Source organism: Adelges cooleyi, unplaced genomic scaffold (assembly GCF_023614345.1).
Source record: "Adelges cooleyi isolate 19-005CV unplaced genomic scaffold, UGA_ACOO_1.1 ACOO_flye_CR_arks_rails_tigmint_CR_PRNA_308, whole genome shotgun sequence".
NCBI lineage: Eukaryota > Metazoa > Arthropoda > Insecta > Hemiptera > Adelgidae > Adelges > Adelges cooleyi.
Genome location: NW_026095979.1, coordinates 630,520 through 654,361, shown reverse-complemented (window position 1 = coordinate 654,361; position 23,842 = coordinate 630,520). Strand labels below are relative to the sequence as shown.

The 23,842-nt window shown below is 30.2% G+C and overlaps 2 protein-coding genes across 3 annotated transcripts; both read right to left on the bottom strand.

Annotated features, from left to right (window-relative positions):
* Nucleotides 1-124: 124 nt before the first annotated feature.
* Nucleotides 125-22,665, bottom strand: LOC126839832 (uncharacterized). 2 transcript variants are annotated; one of them, XM_050575254.1, is made up of 4 exons: nt 22,583-22,665; nt 22,443-22,508; nt 22,091-22,122; nt 125-1,896 (listed from the first exon to the last, which is right to left on the bottom strand). In XM_050575254.1, exons 3-4 carry the CDS (start codon nt 22,112-22,114, stop codon nt 610-612), a joined length of 1,311 nt encoding a protein of 436 aa, XP_050431211.1. In that variant the 5' UTR covers nt 22,115-22,122; nt 22,443-22,508; nt 22,583-22,665; the 3' UTR covers nt 125-609. The 2 variants fall into 2 exon arrangements, with proteins under 2 accessions (XP_050431211.1, XP_050431209.1); XM_050575252.1 differs by lacking the exons at nt 22,091-22,122; nt 22,443-22,508; nt 22,583-22,665 and adding an exon at nt 9,517-9,863.
* LOC126839829 (uncharacterized) lies at nt 11,626-14,180 on the bottom strand. Its single transcript, XM_050575248.1, has 2 exons — nt 13,967-14,180; nt 11,626-13,466 (listed from the first exon to the last, which is right to left on the bottom strand). Exons 1-2 carry the CDS (start codon nt 14,045-14,047, stop codon nt 12,174-12,176), a joined length of 1,374 nt encoding a protein of 457 aa, XP_050431205.1. The 5' UTR covers nt 14,048-14,180; the 3' UTR covers nt 11,626-12,173.
* Nucleotides 22,666-23,842: the final 1,177 nt, after the last annotated feature.

Below are 23,842 nucleotides of genomic sequence, written 5' to 3'. Positions count from 1 at the left end.
ATATTTTAAATAGTTGCATTGTGTAATGTATTTAAAAATGTAACATTTTAGTACATTTTTTTATTTAAAAAAAAAAAAATACTCTAAAGTATTTCTTGAAAATTATACTTATGCACTGGAATTTGTAATGAAATGTATCTGTATATTATACAAAACTATTTAAAATGTGACTGTATTGTATAAAACTAGAATTTAATAATATATTGCATAATTCAAAAATATAGTTAGCTGTTTAATAACAGATTTTTTTTGTAGACTCAAATAGTCGTATTTTTAGTATTCCAATAATTTTAAACATCAATGGTTTCAGCTTAGATGCTTAACTGTTTTATTTTTTATTATTATTTTTTTTAAAACCTGAATTCACGTTATGTCTACAGTCGCTTAATGATTTCTTGATGTGGCAAGTGTCACGTATGTATAGTAAAATATAAGTAACTAAAATAGTAAAAGAAGCGAAAGTAATTTAGAGTATTTAGTAGAAATTAAATGAATGACCAAATATAGGATTTGACTGACCTACTATTAGTATGGAATGAGGTAAGAACAAATTAAGAAAAATAAAAGTGCAATGCTGGATACATGATTTTGTCGTTATCCTCAAAAACTTCAATTTCCTTCGACCAGAATACTTAAAGCAAGCTCATAGTTTAATACCGTCAACTTTTCATTTAACCGCCAAAAGTTACCGCCAAATTCTTGAAGAAATTGTATTATCATATTATCATTAAATTCTTTGTTTATGTCAATACTGATCCAATCACTGCTATTTGAATTACTCCCGTTCAACTCTACTAGAATTTCATTAGCTCTTACCGACATTCTAGGTATAATGCTATCAAAGTTGATTTGGTTGTCATTTATTGCACAACGAAACTCTGCTACTATATCAAAAAATAAAGTTTCAGTATAGTGCATAAATATTTCTACCATATTAATAATTCGCATTGACTCAGTATACAAATGTTTTAATTGAACCAGATCCCTTTTATGCATTTCTTTGTTGAATATTACCAACATTACCCACATAAAGGTGTACATCCTCACACTGATAATTTGTTTAATCAACTTGTGGTAACTAAGGTGGCCGAACGGTTTCGATATCCATTGGTGGTTTTCAATGTATTTTTTGGTTTTAGTCACTTCGACTGCGTAGCGTCTAATCGTTGGCATCCAATCTACGGCTGCGCCGGTTATTTGACTGAAAAATAATTCGTGTTCATCCCATAGTGGTTTTAGATACAAATAGTCTATCAATATAGATTGCATTCCGTATACATAATCTACAGCAACAGACGTACGAAGTTTTTGAAATATGTAAATTGGTACATTGGAATTTTTTGACACAAAATCAAACTCTGTTATATTTTTGGGAAGGTATTTGTTATCCTTGCAGTGTTGTATAAATTTTGTAATATCGCTTTGTAATTCTTTTTCTCCGAAAGGAGTTTCCTCAAAAAAATGTTTGTTGCTCTTGTATTCAGTTATTGCCATGATTTTGAAATAATAACTCCAAAACCATTTACCCGCTTTGACATTGCCTTTTTGAAACAAAAGGATCATAAAACCAGCTTCTTCTTTTAATACGTTCAATTTTTCCCGTGCAACATCGATAGCTCCGCCACTTTGCAAGCCTTCTAGAATATTAGACAAGTATGCCAGTTTCGTTTTCACGATCAATGAGAATGTACATTTTATATCTTCGATTTTCTGATAAAATTTATCAAACACAATTTCGCGGCCTTTGGTGTCGTAGTAAGTACGAACAGGGGTTGTCAAAACTGTTATTTCTTTTCCACTTAAATTTATTTTTCGCTCATTGTAGGTTTTTAAAGTGTTCACTATAAAAACGTAAAAAGGATTGTATGTTTGATTGACGTAATATGACGGCGAAACCTATAAAACAAATATATCTACTCACATATAAATATTTACATAAGATTTTTTTTTTGTAAATTCCTATTTTTGTATTACATGTTTTAAGTCAGGTTTGTTATGTCTTTTAGGGAAAATTATATAGTGTAACGGACCCACCCTTATCAGGGCTAATAGATACATATATATATTTATTACATTGTACAACTTATCAGGACTAACATATACATATATCTATATATTATATTATATAACTTCTCATTGTTAAATATTGCTAAATATGAATGTACCACACGCGCCGATTTCACATCAGTTTAGTATTGATATTGAAAAGAATTTGTATTAGAACGCTAAACAAATTAATATTCTGAAAATTTTATTTTTACTGCTAAGTTAGAACGGATGGGCAAATAGCATCCTTACACTTATGACAGATTTTATTATAAGGCAATTTCTAACAGAACATAAAAAACCCAATCCATTGGATAAATTTTAGGTATACTCGATTGAGATAATCATAGAATTATAAGTCCATTAATAGGAAAGGTGTTGAACATGGCACTAAACGATAAAAATATTGGGTGTTTCACGGAAACAGTCCCCAAGACACGGTAACATGAATTTTAAACATTAAGTCCGGTAGTCTATACTTTCAATAAAAATGCTAATGTGGATGTTTCACGGAGATAGTCCTTAGTTACGGTAACACGAATATAAAGACGTTAACTCCGGTATTAAACAATGATATAAAAAATAAATTTAGCAGAATCCTACTGCATGTTGATATAAAAAATAATTTGAGCAGAATCCTACTGCATGTTGATATAAGAAATAAATTGAGCAGAACCCTACTGCATATTGATGTAACAAAAGATAAGTTAGGCAGAAACCTACCGCATGTTACTATAACAAACGATAAATTAAGCAGAAACCTACTGCATGTTGATAATGATAAAGATAAATTAAATATACAAGGTTATGATAAATTAAGAGTGGAAAGATCAACCGAAATCGTTGAATTTCCACTAAAAACTAAAAATGACGCGAATTCTAATAAAGAAGTTGGAAAAATTATAAAAAGTAACGAATCTTTGAACGTTTTAAAAAAAAAGACTATCGATAAAAACGGTAACATGTAAATTAAACATTAATCCCGGTACGGTTGAAACCGCTAATATAATTAATGATAATAATGATTTCGATTATAGCCATGAGGTTAAAAAATAGATAGCAGGATATCAAAGAATAACGCGATTAAATTACATAGCAATGATAGAAATATTTCGATGAAACCGAGTAAAATGCTTTATAATAGCGCGGTAAAAAAGCGTGATAAAATGAATACTAAAGATAGATCTATCGAGAACACAAATGAATTAATTAACGCGAGTAATATAATTGAAAAACACGACGCTGCAAATTCTATCGAAATAGATCCAGCTAAAGAAATTAAATTGATTAAAACAAAAAAAATGAACTGGTTAACCGATGTGAACAAATTATTAACGCGAATCGTGAGATAAAAAGTGAAACCATACCTGTATGTAATAGAAAAAAAAAAAATTTTATTGGCTCGCGAATTAAGTAGCAAGTTTAGCATGATAATTTCGACATGAACGACATCAGTAAATTATATAATCATAAATCCATTATCGGAAGACACACGTATTTTAGTGAATAAATTACAATTTACACCTGGTGATTTACCAGCGCTAACATAACTAGTATAATAAAGGATGGCGTTTTGCCAATAAATATATTAAATATAAATGAAACGCAACAAAACCGTTTAGTTTCTCGCAGATAAACGAATTAAATTATGACAACTTAGATGAATTTGAAGTATGTCACGTAAAAAAAAAAAAAAATATATTACCTTTCAGTGCCTATACTATACCGTACGTATAGTATAACACAACATTATTTTACACCGTACAAACGATATTAGTATATTTAATTCTATTCAGATAATCGACTCGTTGATATTTATCAACCAAACCCCGTATTATAATCATATACGAACGAAGACACGTATCGGCGACACGCGATACGAAATAATATTATTATTTCTGTCATATGTTATAATAAACTAAGATATTATGTTATTTTAATACTTTTAAAATAAAATGATAGTTTTCTTTTCTTTCTTTAAAAGCTAAAGATTTAAAATTTAAAACTCTGTTAAACCACTTTTTTTCAATCACTTGGATAAATAGAAAACAAATATAGCAACAAATTGCTATACGGGTTGTTAAGACATATTCTAATACGAAATACAACATTTCAGGGTCATAGGAATGTGTATACTTCGGACAGTCTGCGCGGATTTTCGGTACCACGTTGACACATTATCCGATACCCAATGCGGGTTATATTACGAAAAACTTGATTCTCTTAAGGTTCAAACCAAGGAAGTTACTCTATTGACTTATTTAGACTTAAGTCAATACAATCAGAATGCCCAACTACTAGAGGCAAGGGTTAATGCATCATACGAATATTGTGAACACTTTACTAAATCATTTTCCCCTCAATTAGCATCAATTAATGAAAGCTATATTAATTCTATTCACGATCATTGTGTAACTTTAAACACACAAGCAAGGGTTTCTCTATCTAGCATTGTAAATAAAACTGATTTAATCTTCAGAACTATTGAACCTAGTCGTTCAAAGCGGGGAATTCCTTTTAAATTATTAAGCAAGGCAGCTCGCCTACTATTCGGATTATGCAGTGAGCTATGTATACAAAATTCAGATAAAATAATAGACAAGGCATTATCAGGTGAACATTCGGTTCTACCAATTCTAACAAAGGTCCTTGGCCTTCCTAACATTACTTCTAAGCAGCCGTCTGTTGATACTTTGGAAATGATATCCGCATATGACCAAAATAACACGATAGGAGATTTGGATCGCGTTCGAATAGAAAACGCTTTAGCTCTAAGCGCATTACTTAATCAATTTTCACTAGAAGCGAACACCCTTTTTGAAATACTCCAAAGCGCTAGGTTAGGTTATATACACCCTAGTCTGATTAATGACGAGGCAATTCTAGAACAACTTAAGTCCATTACAGATCAATTCGATCCAAACACCGAATTACCTTACGCCTTATCACTACGAAATATACCTAAATTACTAAAGGTATCCAAACTAGCTATATATTATTCTAACGACCGAGTTGTACTAAAAAAAAGGAATTCCGTTAACATATGATGAAACCTTAGATGTATTTCATATATTACCTCATCCTGTTTGTATTAACCATAATTGTGTTTTTATCAAGCCCAAATTCCATTACATAGCTATGACAGCCTCACGAAAGCTATATTCCACTCGAAAGGATTGATCAAGTAGAATGCCAACAAACCGACGAATTTAGATTATGTCCGGATATTTATCCATTACATCTAACCTCAAATAAACCCTTATGCGAAGCCTTATTATTCCAAGAGTTAGACACAGCACCAGCTGTCTGTGATATAACATTCAACCAATTAGGTACTACGGTGTTCTATAAGTTAACACATCAAAATAAATGGTATTTCATTTCAAACGGGGAGTCAATACTTATTACCTGCAGTAACAGCACCAACAAGTCCCTAGCACTCATTGATATAATGGGTACTGGTATTTTAACTCTTAACGAAACTTGCAAGGCTTATGGTGCCGATCATGTATTAATTCCAAGCACTCCAACTAACGAACAAGATAATTATGGTAACTACATAGCAAATGTAACAATAAAAGAAGCAAACATTTTGACTTCTACTTTAGTTGATCAAATCCTTGACCCTTTTCAATCATCAATAAGGTCCATAACTGATTTTTTAAATACGGGAAAAAACCCTCTCTCAGTTGCAGCTTCAACAAAGTCTACTGCAAGCACCAAACAAACATTTTTATTATAACTATATCCTATTTATAATATGTTCAATTAATTTACTAATGATACTTGCCATAATTTATCTACATGACATTAACCATCGGAATTCTTTACGTCAACCGCGACGTCAAATTGTATATACTCCAGGAGAGGAAGAAGGAGTAGAATTAAGAGGAGTAGATTAACATTTTATAATATATTAACTGAAAGTAAAAGTAGAAATTTAGTTTAGCAGTTAGATTAAAAGATTCACTAATAAGAATCATTTTTATATATATATATTTTAAGGGCCATATGATACAACCATGGCCTTAAGCCTATACATTGACATAGGGGACGATGATGAGTGCGAGTTAGACGCGTGTCTACACGCCCTAGGAGAACGACGCCAGTTCACAACCGGGCCGCAGATACGTTACTTCCCAGAACCACACGTTCTATTAGGGGCTGGAAACATCATATGCCCTGAGATTTGTAGAGATAATAAAAAAAAAAATAAAAAAATATATATATAGATATACATAATCCTCTATTGTAGTATTTATTCTAAACAGTAACTCAAATTATAAACTATCACTACTACATTTCTCCCATCCGGTAATAAACCATTTAGTTAAGATTCAATTAAGTTCTAACGTACTGGGTCTTACTACCATTAGAATAAGGATAATTTGATGTATGTAAATAAGCGCACATGCGAAAAAAAAAAAATGTTCTAATTAATCTAATATATTATAAGTACTAACCACCTTTTTATTGTTCTAAGGAAACCCCATTAATATATATTGTTAACTAACCATTATTAACCTCTTAAGCAAATTAGTTAAGAACACGAAGTATTTTAAACTTTATACATTTTATTATGAATTTAATCATGTAACACAACACTTTATGTAACTATCCCAAGCAAATTGTAACCTTTAATGAAGTTTTTTGTACTACGTCCAAAAAACTTAAAAAAAACGATGGAGATGTAACGGACCCACCCTTATCAGGGCTAATAGATACATATATATATTTATTACATTGTACAACTTATCAGGACTAACATATACATATATCTATATATTATATTATATAACTTCTCATTGTTAAATATTGCTAAATATGAATGTACCACACGCGCCGATTTCACATCAGACCCAAAAGGTCATTACAGCATCTTGCGAAAGCAGACAACTTGCAATTCTGTTCACAGTTGACCTCAAACACGAGGCCAACCACTAAGAGAAACTTAACGTTTTGGCAACTACCGTGCGAATCTCACATCGAAGCTAGCCAATTTCGACCATGCGAAGGCTGCACTCTCATGCCTCTACCCTTCCTCCACCGTTGACATAAGCGGATGTCATGGACGAGCGAGGTCATCCACGCGAGGACTTTCGATAATTGCGAGGATTCCCACGGCCATTCAGCGAGCGGACCAACATATAAGGGGGAACTTCAGTCATAGCAGGGCAGATGTGCTGGGACCACCATACACTACACTTGAAGTTTCTACCTATCATCTTCTTTTGAAGTCTTAAGCGGCTTATAATTGTCTTAATCATCATATTTTTGAAGCATACTGAACTTATGCTATTAACTGTTTGTTGTTGTACATGTTTTATAAGTATATTAAATTAAATGTTTGTGATTTACTCTGAAGTTATTCTATTAAATATCTAAAAACCTATCACCACGATTGTAACAAGACTCAAACAGCCTGCAATAAATACGTACAGGGCTACAGGGTTGCTACAATAGTCAATATTTTCAAAAAATATTGTCTGAATAACTCTATACATTCTCATATGGTAAGTATTTATATACCTGTTTATATACATAACAATTATATTACATATTTTATTATAGGGAATTTGTTTTTAATAATTACCGTTTGCGTTTATCTAAATCCACATTAGTTACTCATTAACATGGCATTTACCGTCAGGTATCATAAAACGTCAAGTTTTTTTTTTTTGGTATAATTTCAACAGAAGTAAGTGTTTATTATAAAATATATCATTTCAGAACATCACACCATACAGTGCATTAGACAAAACTTCTTTTTATTTATATTCTACATGGGATCGGCCACCCTAGTCTTACATATCCTTAGAGCTTGATCTTCTACATGTGGTTCAATCAAACCAGCTATCCTCAAATCACTTTTTATGCCCTCTATCCATATTTTTTTTCAGTCTTCCTTTTCCTCTTTTACCCTCTACATTCATCTTCATAACGTCTCTCACTGCCTCTGCCTCAACTCTTTTCATAACATTACCGAACTATCTCAACCTGTTATTACTCATCATCCCCACAATTGATACAACTCTCATTTCTTATTCTATACACCCTCTTCACTCAACTCATCCATTTTAGCATTCTCATCTCCGCTACATTTATTCTCTGTTCAGTTTTCTTGACTACTGCCCAACATTCTGACTCATATAACATTGCTAGTCCCACTACTGTCCTATATAATTTACCTTTCAATCTTATAGGCATCATCCTGCCATACAGATCACCTGACGCTCCCCTCCACATTATCTATCCACAATTTATCTTATTTTTTGCGTCTTCTTTATACCGACCATTTTTTGTACTACAGATTCTAAGCACTTAAACCTATCAACCTAATATACTTCTTCATCGCCTATCTGCATTACCTGACTTTCCCTATAGCTTTCTCTTAAATCAAACACGATCGTCACGATTGTATAAGACAAAACAAATTATAGTTAAAAGAATAATATTATTGTTTTTCACTATTAGAATACTTTTTAAAATATTTTGTGAAACTCAAATGTGAAAACCGGCATGCACGTTTAAAAACAAGTTCAGACGGTCAGACTGATTTACCAAACATAGAGCCTAACATTCAAGTATTTTGTTATACTTAGCATTGAGTGAACAATCTGTTATCTTATTAACAATTATTTAGTCGTGTATTTAGTTAAACATTGTTCTTTGTGAGTTTGCATACACTTAAATGTAGTTTTATACACGTTTAAACCTGTACAAACCCCATTATAATGGGTATTTTTATGATAATTTGTTTTTGATAGTACTTCTCATGAACTTATTTTACTAGACATTATTTGTAGTAAGTTCCACAATGTGGCACGGTCAATAATTATTTAGAACTATAACTCAAACGAGTTAAGAGTTAATCAAGAACAATGGCTTTGTGGCGGCAATGTTGTGGTTTACATAACTGTTATGGAAATGAAAATATAAAATACAAATTTATGATATCACAACAAAATTACTTCACTTTGTTTTGTGTAAAAAATAGTTAGATAAAACATGTATTCTTTAAGCACTGGTATGCTTAATGATAAAACAAATTTACAAACATTACTAAACTATTACCTATTACTGTGAATGCATTACAATGATAATATACCTATTGTTGTATAGAATACATATGTTTGTAAATATATCGGTAACATTTTCGGTTTACTTAACTTAACTCAACAAAACATGACATACATTATAGTGCTAAAAGAATATTTTTTTTACATGCCTCTTTTTTACACAAAACTAAATGGAGTGTTTTTGTTGTGATAGATGTATAATGAACCTATGTATTTCTCGCCAGCCTTCTAGTATTTGGATGTGAGAAGAGAAGAGAGGGTTGGTAAGTTAGCTGAAATTTGGATTTAATGCTATTGCTGGTTAGGAATAGCCAGCAAAATTTTGGGACTTTGTAACTTATAAGTGTGTAAGAACGAAATTTTAAGATTGTGGAAAATAAAATATGCTTACTTTTTTTGTTGATTCAACCATCATAAATTTGATTGATAGTATAAAATATGATGAAAAAACAATACAATTGTGTGTGGTCATTTTTAAAAAGTTTTACTACATAAGTGGAATAAGTCAAAATGGAATTGTGATAATGTACCTGAATTATTGAAAGTGCTAGGAATAATGTTAAACATTGATAACCTAATATAGTTTTAGACTCTCGAAACATCTTTAGCAAATAGTTTTGTTTGTATAACGTAATTACAAATTGTAGTTGTCTGGGTAAATCCAGCCATTTAGACAAAATAAAATATTCTAGTTAACTTATCGTATTTGATTTATCAGTGTTTACTAAAAGCTTGACGTCATACTTTTTCGTGAATATACTCTAAACCCTAATGGAGTTGGAAGCTGAATTTGAAGTTGTAATCAGAAATCTGAAAATATAAGAGAAAACGATTATCTATCTAATACGAATATAAGATACAGCGCAATAGTTAGAAAATCGTATGTTATTTTACACATTGTAAATGACATTCTTAAGAAAACCAGTACAGTGGTCGGAGTATGTCGAGGACGAAGCATAATGGGACGGGGCGGTCACAGGTTTACAGGAATTATGACAACTGAAAATGATAAAATCTCTTTCAAATAAACGCTTTGATGGGAATCGGTAGTTTTTATGTCCAAAACCAAGCACAGTATAAACAAAGCGTTTATTCGCGCATGGTTTAGATTTCTGCTTTTGTTTTTAAACTTTTAAAAAACAGTTTGGCGAAAAGATAGCCCTCTCATACACTTGATAATATTTGGTTCTACGGAAGGTGTGAGACCACTTGGTAGACCAAGGTTAAGGTAGAAAGACCACGGTTCTAAAAATGTGGAACGGGTTGAACCGGATAAATATTGGAAAATCCTAGCAATGGATAGGGAAAGATGGCATGTCATAATATATTTGTCAGTATGGTCTTGAAGGCCGTTAACTACGAAGAAGTAGAAGAAAAAGAAGGCATACATGTTACAGAAACGGTACACATTAGGGCCCCTGGATACCGACCGTTTTTTTCAGCCAAAACACATACTTTTTTGTCCATCGCACAGGCTGAACCAATGATCGGATAAGCAATCTAAAAACAGATATGAATTCGTACTTGAGATCAAATTTTATTTTAAAATTTGAAATTTTACAAAATGTGCAAACGTGTTTTATGCGTAATAAGAATAAGATATCAAAAAAATATGCCGACTTATCTCAAGTAAACACGTAGAATTCAAATATGTTTTCAGATTACTTATCGGATCACTGGTTCAGCCTGTGCGATGAACAAAAAATGTACTATTGTACTAACTAAAATGGCTTTTACTCGTAGAAATAGTGATTTCAATTAAAAATAATACCATGAAGTTTATACAAATTAACCGGTAAATTAATTGAAATTTTCGAAATTTAATTAAACCATTTTTTTTTTAAATATTGCCTATATAAAACTCCTTAAAAATGGTCGGTATCCAGGGGCCTTAAAAACATTGTACCTATGTAACATTTATACGTTATTTTATTAAAAGTTTAATATTGTGTTGATTTTTTGGAAAAAAATAGTAAATATATAATATTAAAACGTGTGTAGAAATCCTTAAATTTTATGTCTGTACGCCTATGTATGTATGTGAACCTATAATTTATTATAACCTTCGAATTTGAATATATTTAGTCATATTAACACGTGCTCACACAAACGCAAAACAAATTAAATTCAAGGGCAATGGTTTTATACATTGTAAATTCTAAAAAGACAAAATCATTAGACATTATACCAAACTAAATGTTTATTTATTATAACTAATTTTCTTTTAAAAAGACCAAACAAAGTTTCCTGTCGAATAGTATTTTATAAAAAAAAACGTACAAACAACGTAGCCACCGCACTTATAGGCCAGTTATCTTCCTGTTTTACATGTAATAAAAATACAGTAAAAAAAAAAGTATTAGTTTATTATTCATTTATCGACCAAAAATGTCATTAATATATATTATCAAATAACAATCGTACAGTGCGAAACTATTCATATATCTAGTCATAAATCGGTAAAAGAGAAAAAAATAACACTTTAAGTTATTAAAAAAGAAATAATTACATACATTTGACTGTGTTAATCATTCATTTATTTTTGAGTCGTTTAGAAAAACGTAAAAAGCATTCTACCACATACGAAATGGATAACTTTTATAAATTTAACTTTTAATGCTAAATTAAGATTTCATTTCAATAATTATGTTATTTATTTATATATAATTAACAATACTTTAAATATTTATTATGTGTAATAGATAAATAACATTTTTTATTTTAGATCAAATTTGGAGAACGCTTACAGTATAAAGTGCACAGTGCATAATTTATCCAAAGCTAGATTCGTGGTGCAGACATTTTCCTTCATCACATTAATTTCTTACACCCAATAAAGTATAACTTATAAAAACACATTGTGAAAAAGGAAATTATTGTAATAAAAGAAGTGAAGATAATGAGAGGATTTAGAAAGAAAAAAAAATAAAGCGCCAAATAGAATTTGAAATGACTTACTGTACCATTTGTATGGAATGAAATAGGAAACAGATTAGAAAAATATAAGTGTAATGCTAGATAAATAATTTTGTTATTAGCTCCAAAAAATTAATTTTCTTCGACCAAGATACTTAAAGCAAGCTCATAGTTTAAAATCGTTAACTTTTCACTTATCAGATAAAAATTATCATTATATTCTTGAAGAAAATCTATTATCATACCATCATTAAACTCTTCGTTTATGTCAATACTAATCCAATCTATTCCATTTGATTTACACCCGTTTAACTCCACTAAAAGTTCTTTGACTCTTGCCGATATCCTAGCTATAATGCTATCAAAATTTTTTGGATCTTCGTGCATTGCACCATTATACGCACCGACTACATCAAAAAACAAAAATTCGGTAAAGTATATAAACCCTTGTACATTTTCAATTGTGTTCATTGTCTCCGCATACAAAACTTGCGAATGGATCAAATCCATTTTAGGCATTTCTTTGTTGAATATTAGCAATACCACCCACAGATAAGTGTACATCCTCACACTGATGATTTGTTGAATCAACTTGTGGTAAGTAAGGTGGCCAAACGGCTTCGATATCCATTCGCGGTTTTCAATGAATTCCTTAGTTTTATTTACTTCGGCGGCGTGGCGTCTTATCGTTGGCCTCCATTCTACGACTGAGCCTGTTATTTTTGCAAACAGTAATTCGTGTTCATCCCATAATGGTTTTAGATACAAATATTCGATCGAAATGTGCTGCATGATGTCAGCATAATGTACACCAATAATTACAGACCTTTGCAGAACTCTAAAAATGTTAATTGGTACATTGGGATTTTTCGACACTAAATCAACCTGTGGTTTATTTTTGGGAAAATATTTGTTATTCTTGCAGTATTGTAAAAATGTTGTAATATCGCTTTGTAATTCCTCTTCTTCGAAAGGATTTTCCCCAAAGAAATGTTTGTTGCTCTCGTATTCAATCATTGCCATGATTTTGAAATAATAACTCCAAAACCATTTACCCGCTTTGCCTTTGGCATTTTCAAATAATAGAACCATAAAACCAGCTTCTTCTTTTAATACGTTAAGTTCTTCTCGTGCTACATCAATAGTTCCGCCTCTTCGCAACGCTTCCAGAATATTTGTCAAATGCACCAGTTTCGTTTTTACGATCAATGAGCATGTACATTTAATGTCTTCGATTTTCTTGTAAAATTTATCAAATACCTTATCGCGGTTTTTAGTGTCGTTGTAAGTTCGAACAGGGGTTGTCAAAACTGTCATTTCTTGTTCACTAAAAATTATTTCTTGCTGGTTGTAGGTTTTCAAAGTATTCACTGTATTAATGTATGAATAAGAGAATGTTTGACTGACGTAATATGATGGCGAAACCTATAATAAAAGATATGTACTCATCTAAAAATATTTACATAATTCTCTTTTTTAGTAAATTCCTATGGCCTAGAGATCTACTACAACAACTACAATAAATAACAATATAATGAAAAATAATTTTTTTTTACTACTTCCTAGCCGGGTGACGCTGCTGAGTGTCATCCCATAACTGTTAATTTTTCATTGTCATGTATATAATATCTTTTATCAAATTTGCTTAATGTACTCACTGTATAGATTGTAAATATAATTTTAGATAATAAAAAAAAAAAAAAAATTAAATTCCTGACACCTGTCAACTTTTAAAGCAACATATTCTAAACTTTTTAAGTTATACATTTATATAATATAATATATATGGAGGGTTGGTATGTTAGTATAAATTTGGACATAACGATATTAATGGTTGGGAAGATCCATCAACATTTTTAGGACTTTCTAAACAATGAGTGTGTAACAACTATCTTTTAAGATTGTAGAAAATAAATAATGCTTACTTTGTTTGTTGATTCAATCATCATAAATTTGACTGTCAGTATAATATATAATGACAAAATAATACAGTAGTGTGGGTTCATTTTTAAATAGTTTTACTACATAAGTAGAATTAATCAAAAGAGAATTATAATATTGTAGCTAAGTTATTCGAGTGCTGGAAATAATATTTTACATTAGTAAACTAATTTTGTTGCAGCACTCTGAACATCTTAAGCAAATACGATTGTTTGTACAACGTATTTACAAATACAATTGTCTGGAAATCTAAACATTTAGACTAAATAAGAAAAGTCTGGTTAACTTATCGTATTTGTATTGTTTGCTAAATTATTGGAGTGCTGGGTATAACGTTTTACATTGGTAACCTATTATTGGTTTAGTCACTCTAAACATCTTTAGCAAATAATTTTGTTAGTATAACGTAACCAAAAAATGTAATTATCTGGTAAAACCCAGACATTTAAACAAAACGAAAATAGACTAGTTTGCTTATATTTGATTTTATACTAAAAACATGAAGTCAAATTATTATGTGAATATACTATAACCCGTAATAATGTTGGTATATTGTGTATTTGGTGAAATTGGTTTCAAGGTATTCAAATAATTACCTTACGAACACGTGGTTATGCATATCAACCGCATAAAATATTGTTTTTGAAACATTTTAAAAATCAATAAAACAAACTGAAATTTGTAAAACAAATCAAGAAAGCGTTAAAAACTCTTCTTGTTTAATAGCTGGGTAAAATAAAATATGTTTGATTATAAATTGAAATAATCTAGTTAAGTTATAAAACTTAATCAATTTCTTCCACTAAAAGCAGGGTCGAGCGCTTAACGAGTACTCAATATGCTATGATAAATCTGAGTTAAAATTCGTGTCACTCGATCATTTTTGTAATGTTTGAGATATGGTTAAAACTAACGCTGAGCGACAGATAGAATTTGATTTGATTATTGACAATTTATTAATGAACAATCCTAAAAATATATATAAATAATCGGGTACCTAGATTTTATTATTCTTTTTCAAATTAAGAAAGCATTCAAATATTGCCCACTTTCGTGTAGTCGTAAATTGTTTTCCATTTGCAAACTTTGTAAGTACTACTTTGTTATATCTAGATTATTGTATTATTTATTTTCGATATGTTCATAAGCTAATTCTATACTGGATATGTATTGGGATAAACATTTCAGTACATATACGGTTCTTCAGTCCCACTTTCTTATTGTTTTAGAAAATGTCTTAAGCCCTAATAAAATGTAAGTAGTGAAAATGTTGAAGGATTTTTGTAAATATGGGAAAACCAGTATAATAAACATGCAGTTACAGTAATCAAATTACTATTGATGATCTTATTATCGACGGGCTATAATAATACGGGTTTAAACGTGTAGTTACTACATCACGGCTGTTTTAATAATACATACGTTTAATTTTGTATAGTTGAATATAAAAACCAGAAATTTTACACATCTGCCACTCCCTCGTTTGCTCATTACACGGTTTAAAATTAAAAACCAAACTATGCTTTGATGATTTACGTGCAGTCAATCCCGTACTTGAGTTGTTGACTTTGCGTTCTATACCTATTATGCTCTTGCATTAACAATTAATGCAAATTAATTTCTTTGGTTTTTATCAACATTTACTTCTGTTTAAGTACCTGCGGTCGTCGATATTAACATTGTTGATCATATCAAATATTTTTTTAGTAATAATAACGTTACTCACGACATACTTAACCATACTCATTACCATGATCCATTGTTATAAGGATATAAAGGATATGGAGAATGTTTGCAAGGCTCTAATAAAGGTTTTCACATAGGTATTACATACTATATTTTAACAGCTTGCGTACGAGTCCGCTACACCACGGTAACATTTTTATTTATCTAAGGTGCCTAGTAAACATATCAAGTTGCTGACGAACAATTCATAGAGAATTTGTCCTCTTAAATAATGAATTTATTATTCATTTCTGTTTTAAACGTTGTGAATACAAAAAATATTCCCCCACCCCCATTTCCATCCACAACTACAACCCTATCCCTCATCTCTAATCTCCTATCTCTCACCTCTATCTTTTACTCCCTAACTCTTATCCCCTATCTCTCATCCCTTATCTCTTGTTTGAGTAAACAATACACAGTATTGTACACTTTAATTGACATTATATTTTAAATAGCTTCGTTGTGTATTGTATTTAAAAATGTAACGTTTTGGTACATTTTTTTATTAAAAAAAAAAAAAATACTTTAAATTATTTATTGAAAATTATAATGCACTGAAATTTGTAATGAATTTTATCTGTGTGACATGTGAAATGTGACTGTGTATTGTATAAAACAATAATGATGAAATATATTGTAAGATTCAAAATATAATAAGCTGTAAAAAACAGATTTTTTTTTGTAGACTCGAAATAGTCGTCTTTTTAGTATTCTACTAATTTTAAACACCGATGGTCTTGCTTCGATGCATAACTGTCTTATTTGTAATATACACATTTTTTTTAAAACCGAAATTCATGTTATATTTAAAGCCGCTTAACCGATTTCTTGATGTTGCGAGTTGCCAGGTAGATCAGAAATCGTACCTTAATGGTATTTTAATGTACCAAAAATAAAAATAAAAACATCCATATGAAAACCGAAAAAATTACATATTTTTTTTTAACTTAAAATTACAGAGGCTATAACTTTTAATTAAATATAGTCAAAAGAGTTTCAAATTTGTTTCGGTTTTTTTAGTTGTAGTTTTATGGTCTAAATTAAAATCTAGAACGAGCAAAATTAAAGGGGGGAAACTACACTTCGACTACATATTTTAATATGGACTTATTATAATAAGTGATTTGTAAAACTCTCTGGATTTAAACACAAAATTAAGCTTCGAGATCATTGATGATCGATGAGATTTCATATAGGTATAATATTATGTAAAAATAATATCTTAAATATTTATTATGTGTAATACAAAAAAAAATTGTATTTTAAATAAATATATTGAATTACAACGTAAACAGTACATAATATGTGCAAAGTTAGATACATGAATTTCTTACGACTAACATACAACTTAAAAAAACAATATTATTATATTATACATTATGTAAAATAGAAACTTCGATAAGTGTTTTAGATAAAATTCTTAGAAAAAAAAACATCAATATTATGTACACCGATATAAATTTAAAAAAAAAGTAACTAAAAAAATAAAAGAAACGAAAGAGATTTAGAGGATTTAGTAGAAAAAAAATATGAATGATCAAATATAGGATTTGACCGACCTACTATGGCATTAGTATGAAATGAGGTAAGAGGCAGTTAAGAAAAACAAAAGTGCAATGTTGGACAAATAAATTTGTCGTTAACCTCAAAAACGTCAATTTCCTTCAACCAGAATACTTAGAGCAAGGTTATAATTTAATACCGTCAACTTTTCTTTTAACCGCCAAAAGTTACCGCCAAATTCTTGAAGAAATTGTATTATCATATTATCAAAAACTTTTTGTTTATGTCAATACTGATCCAATCATTGCTATTTGAATTACTCCCTTTAACTCAACTAGAATTTCATTAGCTCTTACCGATATTCTAGGTATAATGCTATCAAAGTTGATTTGGTTGTCATTTATTGCACAACGAAACTCTGCTACTACATCAGAATAAATTGTTTCAGTATAGTGCATAAACCTGTGTACCATATCAATTGTGTCCAATGCCTCTTCATACAAAAGTTTTAATTGGAAGAGATTCATTTTAGGCATTTCTTTGTTAAATATTACCAACATTACCCACATAAAGGTGTACATCCTCACACTGATAATTTGTTTAATCAACTTGTGATAACTTAAATGTCCGAAAGGTCGTAATATCCATTGGCGGTTTTTAATGTATTCCTTGGTTTTATTCACTTCGACTGCGTGACGTCTTATTGTTGGCCTCCATTCTATGGTTGAGCCTGTAATTTTCCTAAACAGTAATTCGTCTTCATCCCATAATGATTTTAGATACAAATAGTCGATCGATATGAATTGCATGATGTAATCATAATCTACAGCAATAGTTACAGATGTGCGAAGTTTTTGAAAAATGTTATATGCGACATTGGAATTTTTTGAAGCCAAATCAGACTCTGTTCTATTATTGGGAAGGTATTTATTATCTTTGCAGTATTTTAAGAAATTTGTAATATCACTTTGTAATTCCTCTTCTCCGAAAGGAGTTTTCCCAAAGACATTTTTGTTGCTCTCGTATTCAATGATTGCCACGAGTTTGAGAAAATAACTCCAAAACCATTTACCCGCTTTGACTTGGCCTCTTTGAACATTTATTTATCATTAAACTCTTTGTTTATGTCAATACTGATCCAATCACTGCTATTTGAATTACTCCCGTTCAACTCTACTAGAATTTCATTAGCTCTTACCGACATTCTAGGTATAATGCTATCAAAGTTGATTTGGTTGTCATTTATTGCACAACGAAACTCTGCTACTATATCAAAATATAAAGTTTCAGTATAATGCATAAATATTTCTACCTTCTTAATTATTCGCATTGACTCAGTATATAAATGTTTTGATTGGACCAGATCCCTTTTATGCATTTCTTTGTTGAATATTACCAACATTACCCACAGAAAGATGTACAACCTCACACTGAAAATTTGTTTAATTAACTTTTGGTAATTAAGGTGACTGAACGGTTTCGATATCCATTGACGGTTTTCAATGTATTCTTTGGTTTTAGTCACTTCGACTGCGTAGCGTCTAATCGTTGGCATCCAATCTACGGCTGCGCCGGTTATTTGACTGAAAAATAATTCGTGTTCATCCCATAGTGGTTTTAGATACAAATAGTCAACCGGTATAATTCGCATTCCGTAAAAATAATCTACAGCAATAGACAGTTTTTCAAATATGTTAATTGGTACATTGGGATTTTTCGTAACAAAATCTAACTCCGTTATATTTTTGGGAAGGTATTTGTCATCCTTGCAGTATTGTATAAAATTTGATATATCGCTTTGTAATTCCTCTTCTTCGAAAGGAGTTTCCCTGAAGAAATGTTTGTTGCTCTCATATTCAATCATTGCCATGATTTTGAAATAATAACTCCAAAACCATTTACCCGCTTTGACATTGCCTGTTTGAAACAACAGGATCATATAAGCCGCTTCTTCTTTTAATTCGTTCAATTTTTCCAGTGCACCATTGATAGCTCCGCCACTTTCCAAGCCTTCCCTAATATTACACAAGCGTGCCAGTTTCGTTTTCGCGATTAATGAGCATGTACATTTAATATCTTCGATTTTCTTTTAAAATTTATCAAACACAATTACGCGACCTTTGGTGTCGTTGTAAGTGTGAACAGGGGATGTTAAAATTGTAGTTTATTTTTCGCTAAATTTTATTTCTCGCTCATTGTAGGTTTTTAAAGTATCCACTATAAAAACTTAAGAATAATTGTATGCTTGATTGACGTAATACGACGGCGAAACCTATAAAACAAATATATGTACTCGCATATAAATATTTACATAAGACTTTCTTTTTATGTAAATTCCATATACCTAACACTTTTTTTAATTTAGTTGGTCAAGTAGCAGTTGGTTATACAACACGGAAACTTTCCCAAATATTCGATTATACTGTTATAATATTTTTAAAAAATAGTATTACTTTGACGTGACCAAACTTTTGGTTGTTTTTCGATTTACGTTTCTGTATTTTTTTTTTATTATACGTCTTAAGACATGTTTGTTATGTCTCTTAGAAATAATTATATGTATAGTCAATATTTAAAAAAAAAAATTCTGAATCACTATACATTCTCATATGGTAAGTATTTATATATTCGTTTGTATAACTAACAATTGTATTACATATTTTATTATAGGACATTTTTTTTTATAATTACCGTTAGCGTTCATCTAAATCTATTGCTGGTCCCACTACCATCCTATACAATTTACCTTTCAATCTTATAGGCATCTCCCTGTCATACAGAACACCTGACACTCCCACATCATCTATCCACAATTTATCCTATTTTTTACGTTCTCTTTATACCGACCATATTTTTGTACTACAGATTCTAAGTACTTCAACTTATCAAACTTACATACTTCTTCATCACCTATCTGCATTACCTGTCTTGCCCTAAAACTTTCTCCAAAATCAAACATGATCGTCATGATTTTGTAAGACAAAACTTACAAAATCACGAAACTTTCAAAAATGTCATTATTATAATACTTTTTAAAATATTTTGTTTAACTCAAATGGGAAAACCGGCATGCACGTTTAAAAACAAGTTCAGACGGTCAGACTGATTTTTGACCAATCATAGAGCCTAACATTCAAGTATTTTGTTATACTTAGCATTGAGTGAACAATCTGTTTTTTATTAACAATTATTTAGTTAAACATTGTTATTTGAGAGTTTGCATACACTTAAACGTAGTTTTATACACGTTTCAACCAGTACAAAACCCATTATAATGGGTATTTTTAAGATAATTTGTTTTTGATAGTACTTCTCATGAACTTATTTTACTAGACATTATTTGTAGTAAGTTCCACAATGTGGCACGGTCAATAATTATTTAGAACTATAACTCAAACGAGTTAAGAGTTAATCAAGAACAATGGCTTTGTGGCGGCAATGTTGTGGTTTACATAACTGTTATGGAAATAAAAATATAAAATACAAATTTATGATATCACAACAAAATTACTTCACTTTGTTTTGTGTAAAAAATAGTTAGATAAAACATGTATTCTTTAAGCACTGGTATGCTTAATGATAAAACAAATTTACAAACATTACTAAACTATTACCTATTACTGTGAATGCATTACAATGATAATATACCTATTGTTGTATAGAATACATATGTTTGTAAATATATCGGTAACATTTTCGGTTTACTTAACTTAACTCAACAAAACATGACATACATTATAGTGCTAAAAGAATATTTTTTTTTACATGCCTCTTTTTTACACAAAACTAAATGGAGTGTTTTTGTTGTGATAGATGTATAATGAACCTATGTATTTCTCGCCAGCCTTCTAGTATTTGGATGTGAGAAGAGAAGAGGGGGTTGGTAAGTTAGCTGAAATTTGGATTTAATGCTATTGCTGGTTGGGAATACTATAATTTATTTTACGAAACACTAATTATAATAAGTTCCACAATGTGGCACGGTCATTAATTAATTTATAGTTACATTACATATTACAGTTATAACTCAAACGAGTTAAGAGTTAATCAAGAACGATAGCTTCGTGGCGACAATGTTGTGGTTTACATAACTGTTATAGAAATAAGAATATAAAAAGCCAGTACAGTGGGGTCAGAGCATAGTGGGGACGGAGAGGTCACAGGTCTACAGATTTTATTATAACTGAAAGTGATAAAATCACCTTTAAATAAACGCTTCGATACAAATCTGTGGATAGTATGTCTATAAAAATGTACTATCATAGTTACCCATGTATCGTAATTAACAATATGATGAAAATATTTTCATTACCTTTTGACTGTTGATTCACTCACACATAGCAACCTAGAAACTGACTACGGCCAATGTGTAAAATTACACTATTTTTGGTGTTTTTCCTTAATAATAAAAAATTTGACTACAGATTTCTGAGAAAATCATATATATGTTATAGTTACATTTTAGATCTACCTTTGCTTTAATTTTAAGATCTAAATCCCTAAAATTTTGCTTGAAAAAGTAAAATAAAGAAAAAAATTCTTTCCCTTCTAGGGAAAGTGTTTATGATATTTTTTTGGTTTGTTAATGTTTATCGATAGTACTATGTTTGAAGAATAATTCATATAAATTTGGAACTTTTTCGACTATTTTTAAAAAAACTATAGTGCATCGTAATTTTAAGTTGAAAAATGTGTACATTTTTTGGGTGGTTTTCTAGTATTTAGACGAGAGAAGAGAAGAGGGGGTTGGTAAGTTAGCTGAGATTTGGATTTAATGCTATTGCTGGTTGGAAATAGCCAGCAAAATGTTGGGACTTTTTAACTTATAAGTGTGTAAGAACGAAATTTTAAGACTGTGGAAAATAAAATACGCTTACTTTTTTTGTTGATTCAACCATCATAAATTTGACTGAAAGTATAAAATATAATGACAAAACAATACAGTCGTGTGTGGTCATTTTTAAATATTTTTACTACATGAGTGGAATTAGTCAAAATGGAATTGTGATAATGTACCTGAATTATTGAAGTGCTAGGAAAAACGTTTAACATTGATAATCTAATTTTGTTTTAGACTCTCGAAACATCTTTAGCAAATAGTTTTGGTTATATAACGTAATTACAAATTGTAATTGTCTGGGTAAATCCAGTCATTAAGAAAAAATAAAAATAGTTAGTTTACTTATCGTATTTTATTTATCAGTGTTTACTAAAAGCTTGACGTCATACTTTTTTATGAATATACTCTAAACCCTCATAGAGCTGGAATCTGATTTTCTAGTTGTAATCAGAAATCTGAAAATATAAGAGAAAACTATTATTTATCTAATACGAGTATAAGATACAACGCAATAGTTAGAAAATCGTACACATTGTAAATGACATTCTTAAGAAAACCAGTATAGTGGTTGGAGTATGTCGAGGACGGAGCATAGCGTGACGGGGCGGTCATAGGTTTACAGGAACTATGACAACTGAAAATGATAAAATCACTTTCAAATAAATGCTTCGATACAAATCAGTAGCTAATGTTTTCATATAGTAGTTAGTTAGACCAAACCAGTACAGTCCAAATCAAGCACAATATAAACAGTTCACAAATTAGCAAAAAATGGTTTGTTTGCGCTTGGTTTAGACGTCTGCTTTAGTTTTCAAACTTTTAAAACACGGATTTCGCTATAATGCAGATATAATATTACATTTATGAGTAATCACAAATGTTTTAGTCATAAAACCATTATAAAACTAAATAACAACGTGGAAATTAGGGAGCTATATCAGAAACCAAACATAGTCGATGAGATAAGAAAGAGGCGGTTCTGCTGGGCCGGCCACGCATGGCGAAAAGATAGCCCTCTCATACACTAGATACTATGTAAGTTGTGACACTTGGTAGATCAAGGATAAGGTGGGGAGACTAAGTTTTCAAAGTATCAAAATACCTAACCTAACGTAAGCGATCTCAAGTAAACATGACGAATTCAAATCTGTTTTCAGATTACTTATCAGATCACTGGTTCAGCCTGTGCGATGGACAAAAAATGTACTATTATATTAACTAAAATGGCTTTTACTCATAGAAAAAGTGATATAAATTAAAAATAATACCATAACGTTTATACAAATTAACCGGTATATTAATTGACATTTTCGAAATTTACTAAAACCGCCTTTTTTTAAAAATTTTGCCTTTATAAAACTCCTTAAAAATGGTCGGTATCCAGGGGCCTTAAAAACATTGTACCTACCTATATAATATTTATACGTAATTTTATTAAAAATGTAATATATTATGTTGATTTTTTTTGTAAAAATTTTGTAAAAAAATATATAATTTTTAAAATGTGTGTAGAAATCCTACAATTTTATGTCTGTGCGCCTATGTATGTATGTTTGTGTGTATGTGAACCTATAATTTATTATAACCTTCGAATTTGAATATATTTAGTTATATTAACACGTGCTCACACAAACGCAAAAAAAAATTTAATTCGAGAGCAATGATTTCATACATTGTAAATTCTAACAAGACAAAATCATTAGACATTATAGCAAACTAAATGTTTATTTATTATAACTAATTTTCTTTTAAAAAGCAAATTTTTTATAATTTTGAATGTAACATTTAA

What these genes read in the sequence shown, in the direction of transcription:
- LOC126839832 (XM_050575252.1), bottom strand. Translation starts at nt 9,597, where the DNA reads ATGACCACACACAATTGTATTGTTTTTTCATCATATTTTATACTATCA. An exon ending in TGGTTGAATCAACAAAAAAA is followed by an intron (nt 1,897 to 9,516) that starts GTAAGCATATTT and finishes TTTGTTTTATAG; the next exon opens with GTTTCGCCGTCATATTACGT.
- LOC126839829 (XM_050575248.1), bottom strand. Translation starts at nt 14,047, where the DNA reads ATGAACCCACACTACTGTATTATTTTGTCATTATATATTATACTGACA. An exon ending in TGATTGAATCAACAAACAAA is followed by an intron (nt 13,467 to 13,966) that starts GTAAGCATTATT and finishes CTTTTATTATAG; the next exon opens with GTTTCGCCATCATATTACGT.